The sequence below is a fragment of the Sminthopsis crassicaudata genome, chromosome 1 (assembly GCF_048593235.1).
Source record: "Sminthopsis crassicaudata isolate SCR6 chromosome 1, ASM4859323v1, whole genome shotgun sequence".
NCBI classification, from domain to species: Eukaryota; Metazoa; Chordata; class Mammalia; order Dasyuromorphia; family Dasyuridae; genus Sminthopsis; species Sminthopsis crassicaudata.
The window spans coordinates 56,694,305-56,720,713 of NC_133617.1; the positions used below are offsets into that span (position 1 = coordinate 56,694,305).

Below are 26,409 nucleotides of genomic sequence, written 5' to 3' on the forward strand. Positions count from 1 at the left end.
CCAACAATTAAGGGACTTGCCCAGGGTGACATGGCTAGTCAGTGTTTAAGGTGTGAGCAGTACTCAGGTCCTCTACTATACCACCTACCTGCCCCTCCAAGATAAAACAGACAATTTTAATGACATTAAATTGAAAAGTTTTTCCACAAACAAAATAAATGCAGTTTTAAAATTAAAACAAATTTTGTCTTAGTTAACTAAGAAGAGTCATTGAAAATGCTGATAGGTTGATAATAATGCCCTTTTTTCCTTTTTTAAAAAAATTCTTTGTCATAGTGACAGCTCATTATGAAGTGTGGGGAATAAGATAATATAAATGACATAAAAAATAAAGTCATTGTTGAGGCATAAGTATTTAAAATGTCTTATTTGGGCTAGTTTGTCAATTCTAGTTTGGCTCCAAAAGTCAAAGCAGTTACTTCCTGTTGTGACTGCACCTTGAATTTCACAGAAGACTTAGATGAGCATTTATTTATGTAATATCCAAAGCTTTAATCAATACCAAACTTTGACCATGTAAGTCATATCTAGGAGACAGCAAGAAAATTTTCAATTATGGTGTCACTAAGCTATTAAAAAACAGACAGGATGGGAAAGCACACTTCCTCATGCTTCCATTAGCATTTATTTGGTCTGGCATGTTACTCTGAAAAAATAGTAGCGTTGAACTAGTTCAGACCATTATTCTATCATTATTATATCCTAGTTGATATAAAATAGTTGTCTGTACTAGATGACCTCTATGATCCCTTCTCACTTTTAAGATGCTAAAAATTAAGAAAGCCATGATTTCCTTAAAGGATCAGAAACCACATGATTATATTCTACCATAAAGATCACTTCCTTAATGCCTTTCTTCATGGACTATGTGGTACCTTATTCCACTACTCATTCTCATTCTAGCTGTTCTTCATGGCCTTCTATTAAGTCCTCATTGCCTCTTCTTAGAATATGAATTCCTTGCAAGTAGGGATTCTCTCTGTATTTCCAGTTTAACCCAGGCAGCTGAGGCCCTTGCCTCCAACCATCCTCTATTTCTGGGAGCAAGTTCCTTAGGCAAGGCCCTCCATTCACTATCTTCTGTCTTATCAGAGCCCAAGCCTTACCAATTCTTTGTCCACAGCTTTCACTAGTACCCTTTACTCTCTTTTCCACTCACAGGCCATCATTCAGACCCTCTTCACTTCTATCCAAACACTCTAACAGATTTCTCTATCTACCTAACAAACACCAAAATCACACTGGTAAAGCACAGAACTAATTCTGCCACTCCCAGACACAGAAATCATTGGTGTCCCTGTGGCTGAAAGAATAAAATACAAACTCTTCCACTTGCCATTTAAAGCTCTTCAAAGTCTAGTTCCTGCCTACCTTTAGCTATTGCTTTCATCTCAAGTAGACTTAATAGCAAGCTGGTGTACCTGCTACTTCCCAAATCTGGCATTCCATCTCCCACCTTCTTTGTCTTTGCTCAGGCTGTGACCCCCTCCACCCCCATCCCTATAGGACACTCCCTCCATCTTTGCTTTCTGTGAGCTCCACATGAGTCACCAGCTCCAGGGAAGTATCTGATGATCTCCCAACATCCAAGCTCAAACTATCTGATACTGACACTCTGTGTGTGATCACTGTCTCTCTCCCTTAAAGAATGGAAACATTCCCTTAGGGCGGCAGGCCCCTGTGTTACACTTAAAAACAGTCCCCTGCCTTCCTGAAGAGTTTATACTCTATAAAATGGATAACAGCTAAGTTTAACCTTCCTAATGAACATAAAAAATTTAGAATTTTGGAGCTTGAAAGGACCTCATGCTATCCAGGATAACCCTCTTACATTTTACAGATAAAGAATTTGGGGCCTACACAGGCAAAGTGACTTCCCACAATCCCACAAACTACAGCACTAAATCTAGAAGCCAGGTCTCACAATTATTTAATCTTATTTTTAAAACGAATGTTAAATTTCATCTAGTTCTACCTAATTCAATTCAGGCCAACCTATATTTCATTACTGTTGTTGTTCAGTCATTTCAGCTGTGTCTAACTCTTTGTGACCCCACCACCATGTAGGATTTTTGGTAAAGATGCTGGAGTAGTTTGTCACTTCCTTCACCAGCTCATTTTATATAGGAGGAAACAAAGTTAAGTGTCTGAAGTCACATCTGAACTTAGGAGAATGGATCTACCTGACTTCAGACCCATTAGGTCACTAAGCTGCCCCAACTGTATTAAGATACTGGCATTATAAAGGCCAAAAAAAAAAAAAAAAAAAAAAAAAAAAAATCACACATCCTCTGTCTCCAAAGAGTTCTAACATTATACAATAACTGGAATAAGTAGTCATCTATCCAGCCTGTTTTTAAAAACATTCAGTGTCCCATATTCTGCAAGCAATTTTACAACACTCTCAATTCCAGACTAACACCTAGATTCAAGGAATAAGATGTGGCTTACAATCTATCCTATTATTGTTTAAAAAAAAAAAAAAAAAGTGTAAACAAAAACCCAGTTCATCAAGTGCTTTTTAAGATAAAAAGTGTGGGGAAAAAGAAATACTAAAGAAGGGAAAGGGACCTGTGTGTGCTAAAATGTTTGTGGCAGCCCTTTTTGTAGTGGCTAGAAACTGGAAACAGAGTAGATGCCCATCAATTGGAGAATGGTTGGGTAAATTATGGTATGTGAATGTTATGGAATATTATTGCTCTGTAAGAAATGACCAGCAGGATGACTACAGAGAGGCTTGGAGAGATTTACATGAACTGATGCTGAGTGAAATGAGCAGAACCAGGAGATCATTATACACTTCAACAATGATACTGTATGAAGATGTATTCAATCCACTGATTGAGGTGGATATCTTCAACATAGAGAAGATCTAATTCAGTTCCAGTTGATCAATGATGGACAGAAACAGCTACACCCAGAGAAGGAACACTGGGAATTGAGTGTAAACTGTTTGCACTATTGTCTTTCTACCCAGGTTACTTTTACTTTCTGAATCCAATTCTTACTGTGCAACAAGAAATTCGATTTTGCACACATATATTGTATCTAGGATATACTGTAACACATTTAACATGTATGGCATTGCCTGTCATCTAGAGGAGGGGGTAGAGAGAGGGACGGAGGGGAAAATTTGGAAAAGAAGTGAGTACAAGGGATAATGTAAAAACATTATCCATGCATATGAACTGTCAAAAAAATTATAATTATAAAATTAATTAAAAAATTAAAAAATGTAAAAAAAAAGTGTAGGGGAAAAAAAGAGATACAATATTCAAAGAATGATAGATATTGCATAAAATTTCCATAAAACCTCAAAACTTTCATTTAAATCTCCTCTTGGTACTTTCAGTGAGTCACAGAATTTGAAAGCTAGAAAAAATATTAATATTAATCTAGTCCAACCTGCCATCTAGGGGAGGGGGTGGGGGGAAGAAGGATAAAAGTTAGAAGGTTTTGCTAGGGTCAATATTGAAAAATTGCATATGTTTTGTAAATAAAAAGCTATAATAATCATAATTAATAAAACCTAATCCAATCTTGTAGTTGGGAAAACTGAGGCCCAAAGCTAGGTAGTGACTCCTAGAAAATTACAAAGGTAATAAGTGATAAAAGCTGGGACTAAAACCCAAGGATTTTTGACTCCCAAAGTGTTGTTCTTTCTGCTGTGCCATGAAAACCGGAATTAAAAACTGACCGGTCAGAGAAATGCAAATTAAGACAACTCTAAGATACCACTACACACCTGTCAGATTGGCTAAGATGACAGGAACAAATAATGATGAATGTTGGAGGGGATGTGGGAAAACTGGGACACTGATGCATTGTTGGTGGAGTTGTAAAAGAATCCAGCCATTCTGGAGAGCAATTTGGAACTATGCCCAAAAAGTGATCAAACTGTGCATACCCTTTGATCCAGCATTGCTGCTATTGGGCTTATATCCCAAAAAAATACTAAAGAGCGGAAAGGGACCTGTATGTGCCAAAATGTTTGTGGCAGCTCTTTTTGTTTGTAGCTAGAAACTGGAAGATGAATGGATGTCCATCAACTGGAGAATGGTTGGGTAAATTGTGGTATATGAAGGTTATGGAATATTATTGCTCTGTAAGAAATGACCAACAGGAGGAATACAGAGAGGCTTGGAGAGACTTACATCAACTGATGCTGAGTGAAAAGAACAGAACCAGAAGATCACTATACACTTCAATGCTGTATGAAGATGTATTGTGATGGAAGTGGATATCTTCAACATAAAGAAGATCCAACTCACTTCCAGTTGATCAATGATGGACAGAAATAACTACACCCAGAGAAGGAACACTGGGAAGTGAATGTAAATTGTTAGTACTACTGTCTACCTACCCAGGTTACTTATACCTTTGGAATCTAATACTTAATGTGCAACAAGAAAATGATATTTACACACATATATTTATCTAGGTTATATTGTAACACATGTAAAATGTATGGGATTGCCTGTCATGGGGGGAGGGAGTGGAGGGAGGGAGGGGATAATTTGGAAAAATGAATACAAGGGATAATGTTATAAAAAAAAAAAAACAAACAAAAAACTGATCAGTCTTTTCTTCCATCATTTTATCTCTTTAACGTTCCTAATTTTATACAATTATCCATGATGAATATTAGTACACAAGCAAAAAGAAAAAAAAAACCCTATAGCTAAACAATCTAAGCCTACACACACACACACACACACACATATATATATATAAGTCTTTTGCCAAGTCTCCTCTCATGATATACTGCAGTATGCAGCTTATCCTATATTCTCCCACAGCTGTGCCAGAAGGTTGCAAGTTCTTATATGGTCCACCAAAATATAATTCTATCACTACCCCAGGACCATCCCAACATTGACAGAAGTAATTCATTATCATAGCACTTCGAAAACAATCAAGTTCTAGTGGATTTACAATCCTTGCAGTAGACCAAACTGATAAAAAAAAAAAAAAAAAAACCAACAACCAAAAAAACCACAACAGGCTAACAGAAATTAGCAATTATTTAACAATTATTTTTCTGCCCTGAAACAAATCAAAAACAAATGACTGGCACTCTTTATTGGATATGTTCAATCACTGATTCCAGACAAATAAAAAACCAACTTTTCATAGAATCTTAAAATCGAAAGGGAGTTTACAAGACATTCAGACAAAGCTGAGCCAGAAAAGTAGTCATCATCCTCTTTCTAAAATTTACAGTGATATGGAATTCATTACATTCAAAAGCAGCTCACTCCTCTGAACTCTGAACAATTCTATGACAAAGTTTTCCTTATATACTCAAAATTTGTCATCCACTGGTCCTCCTCCTTCTTGACACAAACTCCCTCAATTCCAATCAACATATAACATTCAGTCCTTATTACATATCATGTACTGTTCTGGGAGCTGAGGACAGAGAAAAATTAAATCATTCCTTCACTCATAGAGCTTTCATTCTATCAGGAGAGATGACATGTATACAAATAAGTAAATGTAAAATTGAAGAGAAGAGAGGAATAACGGCTGAAAGACAAAGAAAGCATTCATATATATAGGAAATGCATATGTTAAAAAGGCAGAAGTGAGGAATAGATTGAAGGTATGGAGTACAATTTGTGCAAAGGCAAGATCATTAGGCATGGAGTGTTATATGTGAAGAATAGTAAGGTCTGGTTGGACCACAGAGCATAGAAAGGGAAGTTATAGGTAATAAGACTAGAAAGATATTCTGGACTAGGCTATAAAGGTTTATAAAGTCAATTATATTTTAGTTTAAAGACAATGGGGAACATACTGAATAGGGGTGTGACACGGTGAGACCTGAAATTCAGGAAAATCACCTTGGCAGCTCTGGGGAGGATGGACTGGAGAAGGGAGAGATTTGAGGAAGAAAGACAAATTAAGAAGCTATTACCACTAAGTGAAAGAAGACCTTTAACAGGGTGGGAGCTCTATGACTAGAAAAAAAGATGGAAGAGATTGTGAAGGTACAAAGGACATGGTATCTGACTGGCTCTAGGTTGAAAACACTGGAGAGAACTAAGGAAATTCAAAAGGAGAATGTAGTTAGGAAGGAAAAACAGATGAATACTATATAGGCTAAATTTTAAGATGCCTACAGAATATCCAACTTAAAATATCCGATAAGGGGCAGCTAGATGGCACAATGGGTAAAGCACCAGCCCTGAAGTCAGGAGTACTTGAGTTCAAATCCAGCTTCAGACACTTAATACTTCCTAGCCCTGTGACCCTGGGCAAGTCACTTAACCCCAATTGCCTGGGGGGAGAGGGGAGAAATGAAATAAACAATTGGAAATATTCTAAAAGACCTTAAGAGAGAAAAATATTAATCTTAAATATTCAACTATAGAACTCACCAGCATAGAAATAGTAACATAATCCATGTTAGTTGATGAAAGATCATTAAGAGAGTACATAGAGAGAAGAGGATAAAGACCAAGATGGAATCTTGGGTAATACTTGTAGTCAAGGAGCATGTTACAGATGATATGCCAACAAAGGAAAAAAGAATAATCAGACTGGTAAGAACAGTTCCAAAAGAGGGCAATGTCTTTCACTAGCCAGAGAGAAAGAAATATGTAGGAAGAGAGGATAGTCAATTGTGTCAAATACTATAAAGATTATGAAGGATTAGGAGAAACATGCATTAGACTTAACAATTAAGAATTATCTGGCACAATAATCAATGACTATAGTAATCTAGTATTTGATAAACCCAAAGACTCTAGTTTCTGGGATAAGAATTCACTATTTGACAAAAATTGCTGGGAAAATTGGAAAACAATATGGCAGAAAGTAGACATTGACCAATATTTAATACCCTATATACCAAGATAAGGTTGATATGGGTTCATGATTTAGACATAAGCAAATTAGGTTGAAAGGTTTTTGCACAAAGCCAATGCAGCCAAGATTGTGAAGGGAAGAAATAAGGTGAGAAAACTTTTTTTACAACCAGTATATAAGTGATAGAGTGATAAAGGCCTCATTTCAAAATACAGGGAGAACTGATTCAAATTTATAAGAATACAAGCCATTCCTCAATTAATAAATGGTCAAAGGAAGTGAATAGGCAATTTTCAGATGAAGAAATTAAAGCCATTTCTAGTTATATGAAAAAATGCTCTAAATTGCTATTGATTAAACAAATACAAATTAAGAAAATTCTGAAGTACCATCTCACACCTATGAGATTGGTTAAAATGACAGGAAAATAGAATGATAAATAATAATGTGGGAAAACTGGGACACTGATGCATTGTTGACGGAGTTATGAACTGATATAAGAAATGATGAGCAGGCTGATTTCAGAAATGCCTGTAAAGACTTACATGAACAGATGCTGAGAGAAATAAGCAAAACCAGTTAATACAATAACAGCAAGAATATGGGATAATCAATTATAAAAGACTTGGTACTTCTCAGTGGTAGGTAATCCAAAGCAATCCCAATCACTTTGGACAGAAAATGCCATCTGCATCCAGAAAAAGAAGTAAGGAGAATGGATGTAAATCAATACATGCTATGTTCACTTCTTTATTTTGCTTTTTTTAATCTCTCCTATGTTTTTTCCCTTTTGCTCTGATTTTTCTCTTCCAACATGATTCAAAAAGCAATGTGTATTAAAAATAAATAAATTTACTATAATTTTTTTTAAAAAGTTACTTGTATCTTTGGAGAGAGAAATTTTGGTTGAGTTGAAGAAAAGGGTCGAGAAATGAGAGAGAATAGGATTAGAGTTATTTCAAAATGGAAGAAACTTAAAACATATTTGTAAGCCCAGGGAAAGAGCTTGAGATTAAGAATGACAGAAGAAAAAAACAAAAGAGAAATTATTATGGAGACAGGACAATTTGATTGAAGGAGGAAGATAGAGGGGATGAGCTCATGAGCACATGGATGGCAGTTGTTGGTCTTAATAAACAGAATCTACCTCTCCAGAAACTGAAGAAAAGGAGGAGTGGATCAAGGAGTCTTTAGAGTTGGAGAGAGGGCAAAAGAGTTCACACAGGTAATGAGGTAAGAATAGTTTGGAGAAGTGCTGAATGGTGAAATGATTGAAGGTCATGGTGAGAATTAAGAATAGGTTTAGGAGCGGTAAGGTATAGAGAGAAATTAAATTACAAAAAGTTACTATCATAACCAATTCTGCTTGTACACCTCCTCCAAAGATAGAGAACCTACCACCTCTTGAACAAGCTTGTGCTACTTTTGGATAGGTCTGATCATTAGGAAAGTTTTCCCAGACTTTAAACCTAAATATGTTTCTCTGAAACATTTACCAATTATTATGCCCTGGTGAGCCAATAGACTAATCTTTCCTCCTATAGTATTAAGCATCCCTTCTCCAATGTAAACATCCTCAATTCCTACAACCGTCATATCATATGGACAAAAAGCCCTTCACCATCCTGGTTGGTTTCCTCTAGACACTCTACAGTTTATTAATATTTTACTTAAAACAGTGACAGCCATAAGTAAACACAATAACCCAGATGTATAGAGTATGGCTATTTTTTACAGCGTGACCATTATCTTCCAGGTCCTGGACACCCTACCTCTCTTAATGAAGCCTAAGTTTTCTTGATTCCCACAGCAAGCTACAGATTCATTCTAAACTTGTAGTTCAGCAAAATCCCCAAATCTTTTTCAGACAAACTACTATTAACTATGCCTCTCCCTCTTATATCTGGCAAAATAGATTTTTTTTGGTACCCAGGCACAAGACATTATTGCCTATTGAATTTCATCTTGCTAGATTAAGACCAATGCTCTAACCTATGAAGATCTTTTTGGATTCTCTCATCTAGTGTATTAATTATCCTTCCTAAAAAGCACACAGTCAAGTACAGATCCTTAAGATACTTCAGTGGAAATTTGCCACAATGAGCCTAAATCCCTTAGCCTTTGGGTACATTGATTCAAACAGTTCTGAATTTACTCAGCTATGTCACTGTCTAGAGTATTCTCCATTTCTCCAATGAGCCATTATTAAATCCAAACTTGGTGTACATCAAACATTGTGCTAAACAGAAAAGGGTTATTTGGACTTATACAAAGTAATCCATTTGCTCTAATTAGAAGGGGCTCATCTTTGAAAATATGACTAATAATAGTTTAGTATTTCTTTATCCAAGTGTTAATAGAATTAAAAATAAACAGATAATGATTTAGTAGCACACCACCAATAAAAACCTCCCTTCCTGGATACTCTCTCTTCTACTAGTTGGTTTTCATGATTTTGCTCCAAGTTTTCTTCCCATCAAGAATTATTCTTTTCAGTCTTCTTGGCTAGATCATCCTCTACCTCTCACCTTAAGGCCCTGTTCTGGATTCTCTTTTCTTTTTTTCTCTATTATTATATTTGGTAATCTCATCAACAGTCCGATGGGATTTAAGATCATAGATTTAAAGTAAAAGGGCCCTCAAAGGCCATTCTATTTAATTATCATGTCTGCATGGGTGATTCTCAAATCTACATATGCAGATAAAAAACTTTTTCCAAACTCCAATTCCAGTCAACCAAAAGCATTTCTTTAGTATTCATTCTCCTAAGCACACAGTGAATACAAATAAAAAGCAAAAATATTCCTTATCCTCATGGAATTTATATTCTAGTCATTCCTCTATCACCAACCTCATCCATTTGGATATCTTATCAGCATTTTAAACCCAATGTGTCCAAAAGTAATTCATTATCTCTTTTCCTAAACAGACTCCTCCTCCAAACTATTTTTTTAAATGTGTATTTGCCATCATCCCAATCACTTGGTCCACAATTTCACATTCATACTTCACTCTTCCTTCACTCTCATCCCAATCAACTTTTTCAAAGTAATAACAGTTCCACCTCCACAGCAGCTCACTTCCATCTCCTTATACAGCTACTATTCCATTTCATCTCTCAATAAGCCTATTGCAAGAGATCCTAAATTGTTCTCCCTAATTTTACTCTATTCCCTCTATAATCCAACTACACAGCTACCAGAATAACCTGCCTAAACAAAAACTATCAGTGTAAGAGCCTATTAATGCCAAAATCACAAATATCAAAAGATGCAGAAAAAAAATCCAAATTTACGTAGTACACTTATGTTAAAAAAAAAAAAAAAACAAAACTTAAAAGCATAAGTATAAATCTTTGTTTAATCTAATACTATCTAAAACCAAAAGTTAGCATTACTTGTAACAGAGCTATAAGCTTTTCCAATTAAGATCAGAGATAAAGGAGAAAGCCCAATGTCACTACTATTACTTAATGCAATCCTAAAAATGCATAAGTTGAAAAAAATAAATTGAAGGAATATACAAAGCAGAATGACTGTTTGAAGATGATAACATTTAAAGAATTCCAGATTTCCAACAAAAAAAATTAACCAAAAGCATAACTTCAATAAAATTGAAAAATATGAAATAAACTCATAAAATGATTACCAAAATCCAGCAACTGGAGACAAAGAAATTTCATTTAAAATAATTACAAAATGTATAGATATCTAGGAGTTAACCTACAAAGGCACAATTAAAAACAAATAACTAGAGAACACCTTACAGAAAAAAGATGAATAACTAGAGACATTCATTGTTCATGGTTTCTCTATACCAATATTTTTTTAAATGGAGATGCATTAATAGAATATTACAATGTATTTTGAAAATAAAAACTATTATTTTAAAAAATAAAAATATGATCCAAACTGGTGGTCTTGCTATTCCTCACATGTGACATTCACTTCCCATCTCTATACCTTTGCACAGGCTGTTCCTCGTACCTGAAATGTTACCTCTATAAGTTACGCTATTTATCTTCTATCTGAAATTATCCTAAAAATTGTAATACCCTTTGATTTACAATAGGCATACACACCAAAAAGGTCAAAATTAGACAAAAGGTTCCAATATACTATAAAATATTTAAGAGTAAAAATTTTTTGCAGCTTCAAAGAACTAGAAACAAAATAAGATGTCTGACAACTACAGGATGCCTAAACAAACTGAAGTTCAGGAATGTAATAGAACATTAGTGTGTCATAAGAAATAAGAATAATGACCAAACTTAGTCCCAAAGAATAGATATAAGAATGTGCCTTTCTTTCTTTGCAGAGGTGGGAAACTGAAGAGGTGAAACAGCATATACAGTCAAATGATCTTGGTTTTGCTAGACAACCTTTTCTTCTTTTTTATTCTTTGTGATAAGTGGATGGCTCTCAGGGCTGGGTAGTAGAAAATGTATTTTAAAATTAAGATTATGTAAATCAAAAGATATCAATGAGAAAAACACTGTAAATCCCTAGCTTCCTTCAAAGCTCAATTTAAGTAGCACCTCCTACATGAGAACATTCCCTATTCCTTTCCAACTGCTAGTGCCTCCCCTTCCCCTTAAATTACCTTACATTTACTTATTATTTTACATATACTTACATAAAGTGTATAAATTGTATTCCCACAATGGAAAGTTAGTTACTTGAGGACAGAAACTATCTACTTTGTGTTTCTGTACCCCTATCATCTGGCATATGGCAGATGTTTAATAAATGCTTGATGCTTCTAATATACTGCTCATCCTGTAAGAGCCAGTTCAAATGCCACCTTCTGTGATTCCCTATCCCAGATGTCAAGATCTTTCTCTAATTTGATTCCCATCTCTATGCTAATGATTCTTAAATCTACCTTTCCTGTCCCAAACTCTCCACTATGCAACATCTCGAACTATATGTACAATAGACATCTTCCATTCAACATGTCCAATTGCAATAAGCTACAAGTGGGTTTTCCAGCCTCATTTCTCCCCACTCCAATCCATCCTCTCTATTCAGTCACCACTTTTTTCTTTTCTTTTTTTAAAGTACAAGTCTGATCACGTCAACCATCTAACTCGATAAACAACTGTGGCTGCCTATCACCTCCAGGATCTAATATAAATTGCTTTGTTTAGCATTCAAAGTCCTTCAAAATCTAGCCCTCTTCTAAACTTTCCAATCTTCTTACATTTTGCTTTCTACACTATTCTCTCTTAAATCCAATGATACTGGCTTCTTGGCTGCTCCATGAACAGTGCCAGGCATTTCCTCATGTCTGAAATACCCTCTCCCTCCTTTTCTCAGACTACTAACCTCCCTGGCTTTCTTTTAGGTACTAACGAAAGTCCCATCTTCTACAGGAAGCCTTCCCCAATCCCTCTTAATTCCAATAGCTATCCTCTATTATATTCTCTATTTACACCATATAGAGTTTGCTTTGTATAGATTTATTTGCATGTCATCTCCATTAGATTGTAAGTTCCTTTCTCTCTCTCTCTTTTTTAATCCTCAGCACAGTGCCTAGCACATAGTAGGCACTTAATGTTTACTGATTGATTCTAACTTAAAATAGTTCTCGTATTTTTCCAGCTTAAAATAGTTCTCTGTATTTTTCCAGCTATCACTTTCTGTCATGTAACCTAGTTACTTCAGGAGTATTTTAGCTAGGATAGATTATTGTATATTTGTTCATGGATGGATGGATAAGCCCTACACCCTGAACTCTCAGAATCGACAATGCAGCAGAGGAGATACAACAAATAAATACATTACAAATAGATGGACTGAACAAATTAGCTACCAAGAATACAACAATAATGGCCAATTTTGTAGGGTTTCCCCCCAAAAGTATTTATCTAAATAAAAGAGAAAAGCGCCTAATTCTCCCTCAAAATTAAGCTCTTAATACTCCTCCTCCCTTTTTCTTTTTTCTTTCTTTCTTCTTCTTTTTTTTAATATGAAGACATTTTTTGTAATCAGATTGGCCTGATAATGATTTACTTCCTGTGGCTTTTTGGCTTATTAGAAAAGAATAAACTTAATAAATATCTATAAAGCCCAGGGTTGAGGACTCAAACAATCTGGATTATGCAGAAGTACAGGAAGTGATTCTTAAATTGGAGGAAACAGTACTTGGAGTCTACATGTAAAACAACAGAAGGGGGAGGCTGAACAACATCAAATCTAAACAGATTTACTTCACAATGAATACCTAAATTAGACTTCTTTCCCATATCATTTTTTCTCTGCAAATTGGTAATGACAACATTCATTTTGACTGCTTCTGAAGGTCAGAATCAAGCAGAATGCCTGTTTGGTTGACTATGAAATCATTTGTTGACTAACCAACAAAACCAAGAAAACTAGAGCCATAGAAGTTGCTCAAGATTTGCAAAACGGTACAAATGATTAGCTTGTCAAACTAAAATAGAGAAAAGCTGAAAGAATATAGGTTAAGACTCACTGGCACTGCCCTGGAGGAAATTCTAGTTTAATTCGTCTGAGAACAAGTCTCAAATCATACCCCATGAATAGCAGTAGTCTGCAATACTGAAGCGAGGCTTTTATCAGCTCCCTACGTTGTATTCTCCAATCACCAAAAAGTTAGAAATGCAAGATCTCTCTTAGATCTTAAAGGTCTTTTAAATCAATGATCAAATGAGATAATATATGTAAAGTGCTTATTTAGCACAGTGACTGGCATGTAACAGACATTTTAAAAATGTGTATTTCCTTCCCTATACTATAATTCTTCACCCCCATCCTCAACCTTTTTTACAGACAAGGAAACAGCCCTAATGAGGTTAAAAAAAAAAGATATATCCAAAATCACAGTCACCCAGTTTGAGAGCCAGGACTAGAACTCTGATCATTAACAATGAAGTGGACAGGAAGCTGTATTCAGAACCTATATAACTGAGCACAGGAAAAAAAACATACACACACACACACACACACACACACACACACACAAAACCAACAGATCATTTGGCCGAATATTTAAGTTCTGAAAGTATTGTGCCAGGTGCTAGAAGACAGATGCAGCCCAATGTCTCAAACTCTTTCCTAAAATAACACAAGTCTAAGGACCTGGAGGAGGGAAAGGGAAAGGTGGGAGGCTGTCAGTCAAGAGCACTTATAGTATAATGCCAACTTGCGTTGCACAGGCTTTATGTTATATAGCCTGATCGGTCACTATGAACAGTTTATCTGCACCTTTTTTCCCCCAAAAAATATAAGATTCAGTGAAAAAGGACTGGGCAATGACAAGAGTTAGGTGCTGACTTATTTTATATGATTATTTGTTATGAGGGAAGGAATCTATGGGGAAAGCTGAAAGGTAGTGAAAGATGAAAAGAAAAGAAAAAGGCTTTAAAAGGCAACAATAAAATACTTTTAAAAAACACAAAAGAAAAATATTCAGAATGAGATACAAATTAGAGCAATTTTGTTATCACTCTGTTAAATTTAATATAATTTAAAAACACGTACAAAACAAAAGTTTGAGTTTCATACAGCATTCTCCTTTTTGTTTGTTATTGAAATGTCTATGTTGATGGCTATATTTATTTTTTTTTATAACAGCTTTATATTTTTCAAAATACATGCGAAGTGCTTTCCACATTCACTCTTGCAAATTTGGAACCCTTATATTCCAAATTTTTCTCCCTCCCTTCCCCTTTTACATAGCAAGCAATCCAATACAGGTTAAATATGTGTAATTCTTCTAAACATATATCTACATTATGCACAAGAAAAATCAGATCAAAAGGGAAAAAATTGAGAAAGAAAAAAAAATCAGCAAGCAAATAGCAACAAAAAGGTGAAAATATTATATTGTGATTTACACTTAGTCCCCATAGTCCTCTGGGAGTCGCAAATGGCTCTCTCCATCAGGAGACTATTGGAACTGGATGGCTATATTCATTAAAACACACACACACATACCACCACTCTACATTCTTGCCAAAAAGTAAAGGGTTTGCTAGGAGATAAATCTTATAGTCCTAAGTCACAAAGGGAAAGAGCAACTGAGAAGGAGAAAAATCACTATTTCGTCTATAGGACTCTCTCTCCCCATATTTTCCTCTCCATTTTTTAAATCACTTGACTTGCTTATTAGCTGAATAAAGCTTAGTTGTGCCACTAAGGAGTTATGGGGTACAAGAGAAGGGGATTGTAAGGGTCCTTTAAATGGGCGGCCACAGCGCAACAAGAGATTGAGTGGCCCAGAAGTAATCTTTGTGGATATAGGACTGCCCTGTGGGTGGAATCCTGGCCATATTGAGATAGCTTCGTAATGGGTGATGGCTCTCTTACTGGTTGCTCTCTTTAACCTGGCTCCCCAGCCTGGAGTAGCCAAGCCAAGCTGATGGATAGCCAAGAGAGGTAAGGAGTTTGGTAGTGAACATGTGGGTCTTCAGACCAGGTGTTCACTAGGGAGTTAACAAGTCAGGGCATTAAGTCAAGGCATTATGTGAGTAGTTATAATAAAGGATTTTAAGATTACATGTGGCTGTTCTTGAGCATGCTATCGGTTATTAAACTACTATTCAAGAAATCATGGCCAGAAACCTTTGAAGACCTCAGAGGAGGCGAGCCAGGTAGAGTTGAGACTGCAAAGATCAGTGGTCAAAGGTACTCTGTTGGGCCTAGGACAGACTGGTAATAGTAACTGCTAGGAAGGCGTGTTACAATGGGAACCCAGGGAAAGTCACTTAACCTGTTTCCTCATCTATAACATGAACTGGGAGAAGGGAGAGGAACCAGAACAGTGGATGCTAGGAAGAATTTCTAATTCTCCTGTCCCAACTATCTGACTTTAACAATCTTTTGAATCTACAATTAGCTTTTCCCATTCCGTTATTCAAAGTTTCTGGTACTCTTCCCGCAAACATTCCTTCTAAGGGCAGCTTCTTCTTCCCATTTTTCTTCCTCCTTGGTCCTCAAGAAAAGCTCTCTCTCTCTCTCTCTCTCTCTCTCAGAGGTTAAGATATGGTGTGGCAAACACTTTAATTCTTGTTTCAGTTTACTTGCAAGAATAATTCTCAGTCTTAAAACACTGGAACAAACTAATGAATCGCCTCCCTGCATTCCTTCAGCTCACACTGTCCATTCAAGTCATTCAAAATCATTCCTTCTTTCTGCCAAATGAAGTGACAAGACAAACAGTGAAATAACCAGAGACACCCAAAACCCTTGTCTAGCTAGACTCCTAAAGTAGCAACATATTGCTAATATAAAAACCTGGCCACAGTCTGCTCATGTTCTCAAAGCAAAAATTTCCCAATACTGATCTAGCCCAGGAATAAAGAGTAAGATTCTCAGTTAACAATCTGAACTTGATATACCTCATCTCACAAATACCACAGCTGACTAATTCCAAGGCTCTTGTTTTCAACTTGCTGAAATCCTGACTATTTAACATCTAAATCCAGGCATCTGCCAATCAATCCAAATATAGTTTCTGGCTTCACACAGAAAGAAATAGGAAGCTCAGATCTCTACAAGTTCTCTACATTCAGTCAAATAAAGATTCCTTAAAAACTGATAATGAATTTAACACCATACGTACCTAGGAAGCCAATGCCAGCTTCAGAGAGGAGCAAATTACTCATCAAGAAAGAGAATTGCTGAATGGCTAAATTGAGTCACAGGGGTTTCTTGATTAGCTAAATAAGGTTAACTCCCATATTTTGTTTTTCAAAGTACACATTTTTTGAAGTATTTTAAAGATAAAATATTCAAGTAAAAAAGAAATGCTGAACATTTTAAATACAGCACAATACTCTTGAGGCTTGTTCTTAAGGTTCCTGACACTTAATTAAAAGAGACTATTAGTGTTTAGTTTATTAAGCTTCTGATAGACAAAGGACCTTTTCTCCTTGCAGCTGGTTCATGCTAAACATAAACTCAAAGAACAAGTTCACCCAGAAACTCATGGCTTGAAGAATCATATCCAACTTCTTCCCCACTCAAGACTTTCTCCAAGAACTACTCAGGGTATGGAGGTGACCCTAATTTTTTTTTAAAGTCCTAAGAATTCCATGCAGCCCCAAAAGCATTCAGTATCAATTCAGCAATAAACTTGTCATTCAACCACTCAGTCTGGCTAAGCGCAAAGAGGCTTAATCTCGGACCTACCACCAGTTGGTTTGAATTTCTTTGGCCACAGCATCTCATGGAAACCATCTAAACTCTGAAGTGTGAAGTAAATATCCAAGCCAATGAAGTCACAAGACTCTCTGAAGTAAAAAAAGTTATCTACGTACAACTGGGCTCCAACTCTAAATTTCATATCAAGCTATAGACATTGGTTTAAAATAAAAAAAGGAAAAAGAAAGCAGTGTATTCTCAATATGGGCCAAGAAAAATGATTTTCTGTAGTAGATTCCTTCAGAGCATCAGTTGGGTGTGGTAACAAGGGGACTGAAATCTGAGGGCATGAGTCATAGCCTGCCAAGCAGCTGTTTAGAGGAAGAAGGAGGTGTCAGTTTCTAATATTTATAACAAATTTAGGGATCTTAATCAGACACTATACAGAGGGTATAGGCCAAAGGTTAGGGAAAATTCCTGACAACTATAAATCTGATTTGTGAAACTTAATAACAATGCTATGCATAAATTGAGAAGCAATCTAATCTAATAGAAAGCGTAATGGAAAGAAATTAGGAGTTCTTGGTTCTAATCCTGGCTCTGCTGCTAACTTTCTATGTGATCTAAAAAAAGTCATTTCCCTTCAGTTCTCAATTTCCTCTCCTTTAAACAAGCAAGATGGACATGATGTGTTCTATATGTGTTCTATGAGATTTAGCAACCATCCAATTCAATGCTTTCATCTGACAGCTGAAGAAACAAGAGAAAAGGCTGATTTACCTAAGGTCACCCAGCTAACCAGGGGGCACAGTTAGGCCTGGAACCGTAATCTCTGAACTCTAAAATCCATTGGTGAAAGCTCACAAGACCTCAGATTTCAAGCTAATCAGAACCTTCAAGGTTATCTAGGCCAATAGCCTCTTCTATCAGTTGAGGATAAATTCTGTACTCTGTCCAAGGTCATAGTAAAAAACGGTCTCCACTATTATTTTGATGGTGGTATTGCTATTGTTCAGTCAAGAAGTCATTTTCTTCTCCCATGGATTAAGGCAATCAAAGGCTAAGCAATTTGCCCATGATCACATGGCTAGGGAGTGTGTGAAGCTGGATCTGAACTCAGGTCCTCCTGCCTCCAAGCCCAGCTCTCTAACCACCGAGACACATCATTGCTTCTCTGGCTGGAAAACAGGTCCTAAGTTCCAAAACAATCTCTACTGTACTATATTCATCAGCATTAACCAGTTAAAGGTAGTCACTGTCCAACGGGACAACAAAGTTCAGAAATTTCACATAATTCCAGCATCTAAATATGGATCATAAATGGCAACATCCTGGGCAGGGTCTGAAAGGAAAAAATTCATAAATTCGCTAAATAGAAGACTACTTGAAATACTTCAATAAAGGGATAAGCAGCTCCTAACCAGTTGCCTTTTCTTTGCTGAAAAAGAGCCTTCAAAGTTAGTGGAAGATCCTTTTCTGGTAATCACAGAAAGCTCTGAAAATTACTTCTGATGCTTGTTGGTATCTTAGGAACCCAGTCAACTTTGTTGATATAAGTTAATAGACTTTAGAAATTTATTCTCAGGAAGAATCTAAATATCTATGTAACCTTAAAAGGATACTTATATGCTTCTAATTGTGCAAGCAGTCCTAAGGACAAGGAGGAAAACTACCTACGAATAATACCAAACCAGAGTAATATTGGCTCATATTTGGCCAGGATTTTCATATGTCTATCTTTGTAACCCTATAATAGGCAGGGCAAAGATTACTTCCATTTTAAATGAGCAAATTAATATTCATAAAAATTATTTACCCCAGGGCTAAGCCAGTACTCTATCCCAAGACTTCTGACCACAAGGCCAGGAGATTGTCTCCTCTATATCAGCCTATCCCTAAGTACTCAGTAAATATTTGTCAAATGTCAATGGTAAAACCCACAGTGTCTCTTTGCTGAGGCAAAGGAAACCAATCAATGGCTTTAGGCTGAACTAGAGCACTAAGGTCCCTTCCAAATCTGAAATTCTATGAATAATGGCAAGGTGGGACTTTAAATTCAATTTCCTAATTCCCTGGTTCAATATTCACTCGGACTCTCCAGTTCTTTCAAAAATGACTATGTCCACATAACACCCAAAAGTATTAAGTAATTTAGAGGTCTCATCAAGGAATCATTAAATTACCCAACTGATTAAGTTTTAAACCCAAATGTTCTGGTTAGGCAGAGGATTAACTTGTGACACTGCCCATTAGAAACACTGTCTATTTAGCAGTGGTGAGGTAGAAAGGCCCAAATCACAGCAAACAATGTAGCCAGGTTTACAGCTCATGTTAGTGACACAGGAAACTAAAATAAAAGTGAATGGACTCATGAGTAGCATGAGCCTGGAAATATCCTCTGGCCCTGTTCCATCTAACCCAAAGTAAAAAAGTAAAAGCAGATTCGAGGAAAACAGTATGGCATTAGGCATTAGAGCACCTACCTAGGCAAAGTTAAGTCCCATCAAGTGTCATGGGAGAGAGGCTACTGGAAACAGCTAATCTACACTATCCTTTTATAAGTTAGGAAAGTGAAGCCCAGATCAGGGAAACCCATCAAGATTGCATCATTGGTCAGAACTGGAACTCAAGTCTCCAAACCCTCATGAATAGCTCTTATCACTAGATCAGTTTTGCTCTCTACATCTCCATTTCTGACACTTTCTAACAAGAATATATTTTATTTTCAAAACTAGTTTCTATTAAGAAGGTATGCCAGTCTACCTTCACTTCTTTGCTGTCGTCTCACTCCAAAGGGGAAAACGCAGAAAGACACTCAATCACAGAATGGCCTAGGATAGGTATGTCATGAATAGTTATTTTATATTAACAAGTAGTTCATTTTTATAATGAACTCGACTCAATTCAGCCAATTCCCTCAACTGACTCTGCTATCCTACATCTAATCTACCCATCCACTTTGTCAAGGTTGGCAGGTACCCTTAGAGCTAATGGGCAGAGGGCCTGATTCATAAAGTCATCTCCAGAAAGAGGTTAGTGCGCAAAACAAAAACAGCAGAGGCAGCAAAATATAAAACCACTAGAAATGAGCAAATCATGTCAGAAAGGAAAGGGTCATAAGAACTAACCCAATCCAACCCCTCATCATTTTACAGGGACAACAGGCCCCAGAGGAAGGCCATGACATGCCCAAGGTTATTTCTCCATTAAACCACCTCAGAGACAGAAAAACCACAACCTCAGTCTTCTGACTTCCAATTCAGAACAATTCTTACTCCAAACAACCTCCTTCACTAGGCAGAACCCACCAGGGGTCCTGAATCTGCAGTCACTGATGTTTCTAATGTTACCTCATAAGCAAGTTAGGAAGGTCTAAGTTTTCCTTCCTGCTGACTGATAAGCTGGTGCAAATAATTCATTTTGGCAACAGCAGGAGCCTCCTCCGAACAGGATAAACAAATCAAATCTTGCTTGGCCCCAGTAACTGGCAGCATGTCATGCAAAATTTCTACTGGTGGCTTAGAAGGGCATTCTGTGGATATGCAAACTTTTATCGGGTAGAGAGACACATAACAGAGCAAGCAGCTCTATGATAAAGCAAAAAAGATAGGAGTTTGGGAGAGGGTGTTAACGGTTTACAGGTTTGGCTTATTGATATCTATTTTGCTAATATTATATTCACCAGTTTAACATCCAGCAAGTTATGATTATCCATTTGAGACTAAGATGTTAGTGAATAGACAGGTTTCTAACATTTTCTTTCCAATGTAACATTCATTTACTTGCCCGTTCGGAGATTTTAAAAGTTGAGATCTATATTGTTTCCAAAGAGCAAGAAGCTTATACTTACTTTTTAACATTCGCCTCCCCATTGGGGATTCTGCGCAACTTCTTCTTTTTGAGGATTTTCACAGCTCTTCGGCAAAGGGTTTCAGAGTCCAGCATCTCCTTCACTTTCCCATAAGATCCTTCTCCCAACAAATCCCCCATCAGGTATTTGCCAATGAGTTTGGCTCTTTTGCGCCTTGGCTGGTAGATGACCTCAGTGGAGTCTATTCGGTGGATAAATGTGTCCATACCCACAGACATCAGTTCACTTTCTGTAAACATGCCCAACTGCTGTGGTTCTGTCAAATCCATCCTGAATTAAACTCTTTAACCAGGTGTCCTTAGACACACCAGGATCCCTTAATCCAATCTTGAGTTCTTGGTTTTCCCAACTTTTCTTCTCAAAACAAAAGAAAAAAAAAAAAAAAAAACAAACAAAAACAACTCTTCCAAAGATTGTACTAACGTAGTTCAGCAGTCCCTGAAAAGGGTCTTATGCACCCCAAGTGCCTGGCTCTCGAGGGGAAAAAAAAATGTCAAGAACTTTTGCTCAGGCACCGGGCTTGTTTTTGACCCGGTCTCACTACTTTGGCTCAGCCAGGTCTCCTTATACTCACTGTTGGCCCTAAAAAGGCCCAGGTTGGGTTCTTAAGTGCTAGGTCATTCTCTAGGACTTTAGACCCTTAGACAAATATAGGAGTGAAGTCTTTTCAGAACTTTCCATTACCATTGTGTCATGGCTCCCAAATACAAACTGGGTTCAGCAGTCGGAACGTGCTCACGGGATTTTTGCACCTTGAATCCCAAACTTAACCCTCCTTTAAAAAGAAACTGGTGGTTGAAATTTGATTGCTTGAAAGTTTTCTCTATTGAGTATCAATCTCTAGTCCCACTCCCCCGTTCCCCAACACACACACACACATACAGACACAAACACGCAGGCTCCTCCCCTATATCTGCCGAAAGTTCAAAGCCCTCAACACTTATCAAGGTTTCACCGGCGACATCATCTCACTCGGAGTTTCCCAGCCACTCCCCACCGCTTCCCTCCCCTAGGGTCCCTTCCTGTCAGCCCCCAAAGGTCACAGTGAAGACACGGATCCTGGAGAGCCTCCACCAAAGAGCTCCTGGAAGGAGATCAGAGAAGTTTTCCCTCCCTCCCACCCGACCGCTCGCTCCAGGGGAAATCCCTCCCTTAAATAAATAAACCCAGGAGGGACGCGATGGGAACAAACTAACCCAATCCCAGTTTTCTCAGCCTCCCTCCTCCAAAAAGTGACAGGTGGAGAAGGGGACTCCGCTCCCCGCAAAAGGAAAAAAAGGGGAAGGGAGGGAGGACAAACTAAAGCCCGACTAAAAGGGAGGGCTAAAGGCGTCCCACTGACCACACCGCCCTTTTAAAAACAGAAACAAAGACCAAGTTGGGGACGCGGAGCTGGGGAGGGGAAGAAGTAAACTTAAAAGGAAGGTTCTCAGGCCCCCTCCCCCGCTCTCCCTTCCCTTTGCTCCCGAGATCTCCAAGCGCTGTCCCTTGCCAGGCCCCCTCCGCCGGTGCCGGGAGGACTCCCGGGGACGGAGGCTGCGGGGGTCGCCTCTGCTCTCTCGCTCCCTCCAAAGGTAACGGGCGGGGGGCTGGGGGGAAGGGGCTGGGGTCTCGGGGCCCCCGAGCGAGCCGCCCCCTCCCCCCAACCCTCCGAGTCCCGGACAGCCCGGAACCGGGCCGGACCGGGGCTCGGCTTCCTCTCCGGACCGGCCTCGATGAGGGCGGGTCCCGCCGCACAGGCCGCTACTGCCGCTGCCGCCGCCGCTCCCCCACAGCCGGGCCCCGCTCGGGGCAGCTCTGAGGAGGCCGGGCGGCCCCGGGCCCATCCAACGCGGCCCAGTCGGCACCGGGCCCGCTGCGCAGGCAAGCAGCAAAAGAAGCAGGAGGGAACGGCTGGCGCCCAGGCTCGGTTCCCCCGGCGTCCCCGCCTCACTTCAGAGCGCTCCGGGCGGCCGCCTCCCCCTTCCGCACCCGACACGCCGCCGCCATCTTGTTTACCTCCCTCCCCCCCGGCCCTCCTTGGCGCCGCCGCCGCTGCCGCCGCCGCCGCCGTACGCCCCGCCCCTCCGCGCGCGCCTGGCCGCCGGCGTAAACGGCCGTTGGCTGGCGCCGAGGGGCCCCCACCCCGCTGCCCAGGGCGATTGGACGGTTTGGACCGGAGCGGGCTCCAAAGCAGGGATTGGCTCCCGAAGGGAACCGCCCTGGAGGGTGGAGCGCGATCTCTGATTGGTTAAGGGAGGGACCCATTCTGAGGAGAGGGCGGGGAGCGGCTCACTGAGGGGGAGGATGCAGGATGGGCACTCGAAAAGGGGGAGGGGAGGAGGAGGGAGAGGGAAATGAGGGCGGGGCCAGAAAGCCCAGATCAGAGTGGGAATAGTTAAAAACGAGTTCTTAGGCTTACAGCTGGAGAGTGGACGGTGCTAGAGACGACTTTTGTCTAAGTCCCTTTTCTTACAGATGGAGAAACTGAGTCCCCGAGACGGAAGTCATTAGCGGAACTCGGACCCGAACTCTACGGCTCTGACTCCACCTACCCCTGGGCTGCTTCTCACCACCTCTTTTTAAGCCCAGAAAGGCTCTTGGGCTGGCCTGTAATTAAATGAATAGCAAGCATCCTAGACCTTAGGGGCAGCCAGTCCCTTCCTCCTGAAGTTCACTGATGAAAAAACGGAAACTCAGGGGAGGGTAACGGCATGCGCAAGGTCACCGCGAAGCCAGGCCCTCACACACTTCCCACAGCCCGGCTGCGGGGCAGCTCTCGGCTCCGGCCGTGCTCCCGCCTCGCCTTAGTGCAAATCCTCCCGCGATGCCCAAGCCTCCCCCGGGGCGCCTGCTGGGAGAGCCAGGAGCGGAGCGTTCACTCACCTGCCAACAGGCGTACTGGGCACGAGGGAGCCCAGCTGAGCCTCGATTTCCAGAGGCCCAGGAGCTCAACAAGCTTCATTGCCTACCAGGTACACTGCGAGGTCTGACTCAGCCACCCGTCGCGTGTGGGCCCGCCCGGCTCCTTCCCTTCTTCTTCAGCCCCCTTTTGGGCGCGCTCTCCTCCCATTAGATTGTAAGCTCCCGGAGGGCCTCTGCAAGTACCTAACGAGGTATGCGGTATTATAGCGTCTCCCGCAGCGGTTCGCCTTGGTAAAGGTGAGGGCGCACACCTCCCTCCGGAGACCCCCCCGCTCTTGGTCATCAGAGGCCCTTCCATTGGTGGTTGTCCTTTGTGGTTGAAGAGGACCAAAATGACATCACTATGTTTGAGGCCAGTTACATATGTCCTCCCTGGGCTGATCAGAGCAGTACGAGCTCGGAACGCTCTGCTGCAGGTCAGACCCGAATAGTCCTTATGAACATCTGGAGGCACCCTCTAACTCTGAGCATCTCACTTTTCTTTGGGGCCTTTGCTCGAAGAGCCCAGCACCTTCTCAGCACCTGGGCCAGTGTCTCACGCCTCACAATCAATTCTAAAAGTAAGAGACACCTTGAGAAGGGCCTTGGAACGCCTTTTCTGATCACCTTGTCAAAGAGAGCTGCCAACTGCCAATACAGAACGTCCATTTGGGCTCTTTGGCCCAGAAATACCGCTACTAGGTCTGCATCCCAAAGAGATCAGAGGAAAAAAGGAAAAGACCAATATGCACAAAAATATTTATAGCAGATCTTTCTGTGGTTGGCAAAGAATTGGAAACTGAAGGAATACCCATCAATTAGGGAATGGCTGAACACGTTGTGGTATGTGAGTGTTCTGGATTACTGTCGTGCTATAAGAAGCGATGAGCAGAATGCGTCCAGAAAAACCTGGAAAACCATATGAACTGATAGGAAGTGAAACGAGTAGAAAGGAGAACACTGTACACAGCAACAGGGATGTAATGACTTCGTTATTCTCAACAATCCAATGTTCCATGACAATTCAAGGGACTTATGATGAAAAATTATATCTACCTCCAGAGAAAGGACTGACTGGGTGTGAATATAGATCAAAGAATACTTTGTTTTACTTTTTTTTTCTTGACTTCGGAGTGGTTTTTTGTCTCTGTTCTCTTCTGCAACATGGTTAATATGGAAACATGTTTTGCATGACTGCACATGGATAGTCTGTATCAACTTGTTTGCCTTCTCAAGGAAGAGGGAGGAAAGGAAGGGAAAGAATTTGGAACTAAAAAAAATGTAAACAAATGTCAAAAATTGATTTTTTTATATATAATTGGAAAAAACAAATTCATAAAAGTGTTAGAATGGTTTGTTTTTGTTTTTCAATTTACATAGCACAGTACTAGGACATTGTAGTGTTTAATAAATGTTTGTTGATTGGGCTGAGACTAGGTTCTTATATAATTTGAGCACCCAAATTTGCCATAGTTTGAAGAGGACTAGATTTAGAGTCAGAGAAATTGAGTTTAAATTCTGGCTGCAAAGGTGGTGCAATAGTTAGAGTGCTGGGCTGGAAGTCAGGAATACCTGAGTTCAAATTTGGCCACTAATTCTTAATAACTGTCACCCTATAGCTACACCCAGAGAAGAAACACTGGGAAGTGAATGTAAATTGTTAGCACTAATATCTGTCTGCCCAGGTTACATGTACCTTCGGAATCTAATGCTTATTGTGCAACAAGAAAATGGTATTTATACACATGTATTGTATCTAGGTTATATTGTAACAAGTAAAATGTATGGGATTGCCTGTCATGGGGGGAGGGAGTAAAGGGAGGGGGGGTAATTTGGAAAAATGAATACAAGGGATAATATTATAAAAATATATAATAATAAAAAAAATAAAGAAAAAAAAATAACTCACCCTAGGTAATTGACTTAACCTCTGTCTGCCTAAGTTGCTTTAACTGTAAAATGTGAATAATGACAACATCTATCTCCCAGGGTTTTTGTGAGAATCAAATGAGACCGTATTTGTAAAGCACAATGTCTGACACTAGGGGATATGTGAATGCTAGTTGGCCTCTTTGTAGTGGCCAGAAACTGGAAACTGAGTAGATTCCCATCATTTGGAGAATGGCTAAATAAGTTATGGTATATGAATGTTATGGATTAATATTGTTTAAGAAGCTACCAGCAGGATGTCCACAGAGAGGCCTGGGGAAACTTATATGAACTGATGCTAAGAGAAATGAGCAGGACCAGGAGATCATTATTCACCACAAAAACAAGATTATATAATGATCAATTCTGATGGATGAGGCTCTTTCCAACTTTGAGATGATTCAAATCAGTTCCAATTGTTCAGTGATGAAGAGACCATCTACACCCAGAGAGAGAACCATAGGAACAATGTGGTTCACAACATAGCATTTTTACTCTTTTCATTGTTGTTTGCTTGCATTTTAATTTCTTTTTTTTTGTGTGTGTGTGTGCAGCATGATAATTGTATAAATATGAATACATATTGGAATTAACATATATTTCTACCATTTTTAACCTATATTGAACTACTCGCCATCTAGGGGAGGGAAATTGGAACACAGGATTTTGCAAGGGCTAATGTTGAAGAATTGTCCACTGTTTTGAAAAATGAAAAGATTTAATTTAAATAAGTAAATAAATTCTAACTGGTATTGTTACTGCTTATGTGACCTTGGGCAACTCACATAACTTCACTGGGACTCA

The 26,409-nt window shown here is 39.2% G+C and overlaps 1 protein-coding gene across 3 annotated transcripts in view; it reads right to left on the reverse strand.

Annotated features, from left to right (window-relative positions):
* Positions 1 to 22,783, reverse strand: part of STK11 (serine/threonine kinase 11) — a 155,345-nt gene extending 132,562 nt beyond the window's left edge. The window contains exon 1 of one of the 3 annotated variants that reach the window (XM_074305019.1): positions 20,773 to 22,778. In XM_074305019.1, the coding sequence (XP_074161120.1) occupies positions 20,773 to 21,062 (290 nt within the window). In that variant the 5' untranslated portion in view covers positions 21,063 to 22,778. Of the gene's footprint in view, positions 1 to 20,772 lie in introns of all 3 variants that reach the window. The other 2 variants (XM_074305029.1, XM_074305038.1) reach the window with 2 other exon arrangements.
* Positions 22,784 to 26,409: the final 3,626 nt, after the last annotated feature.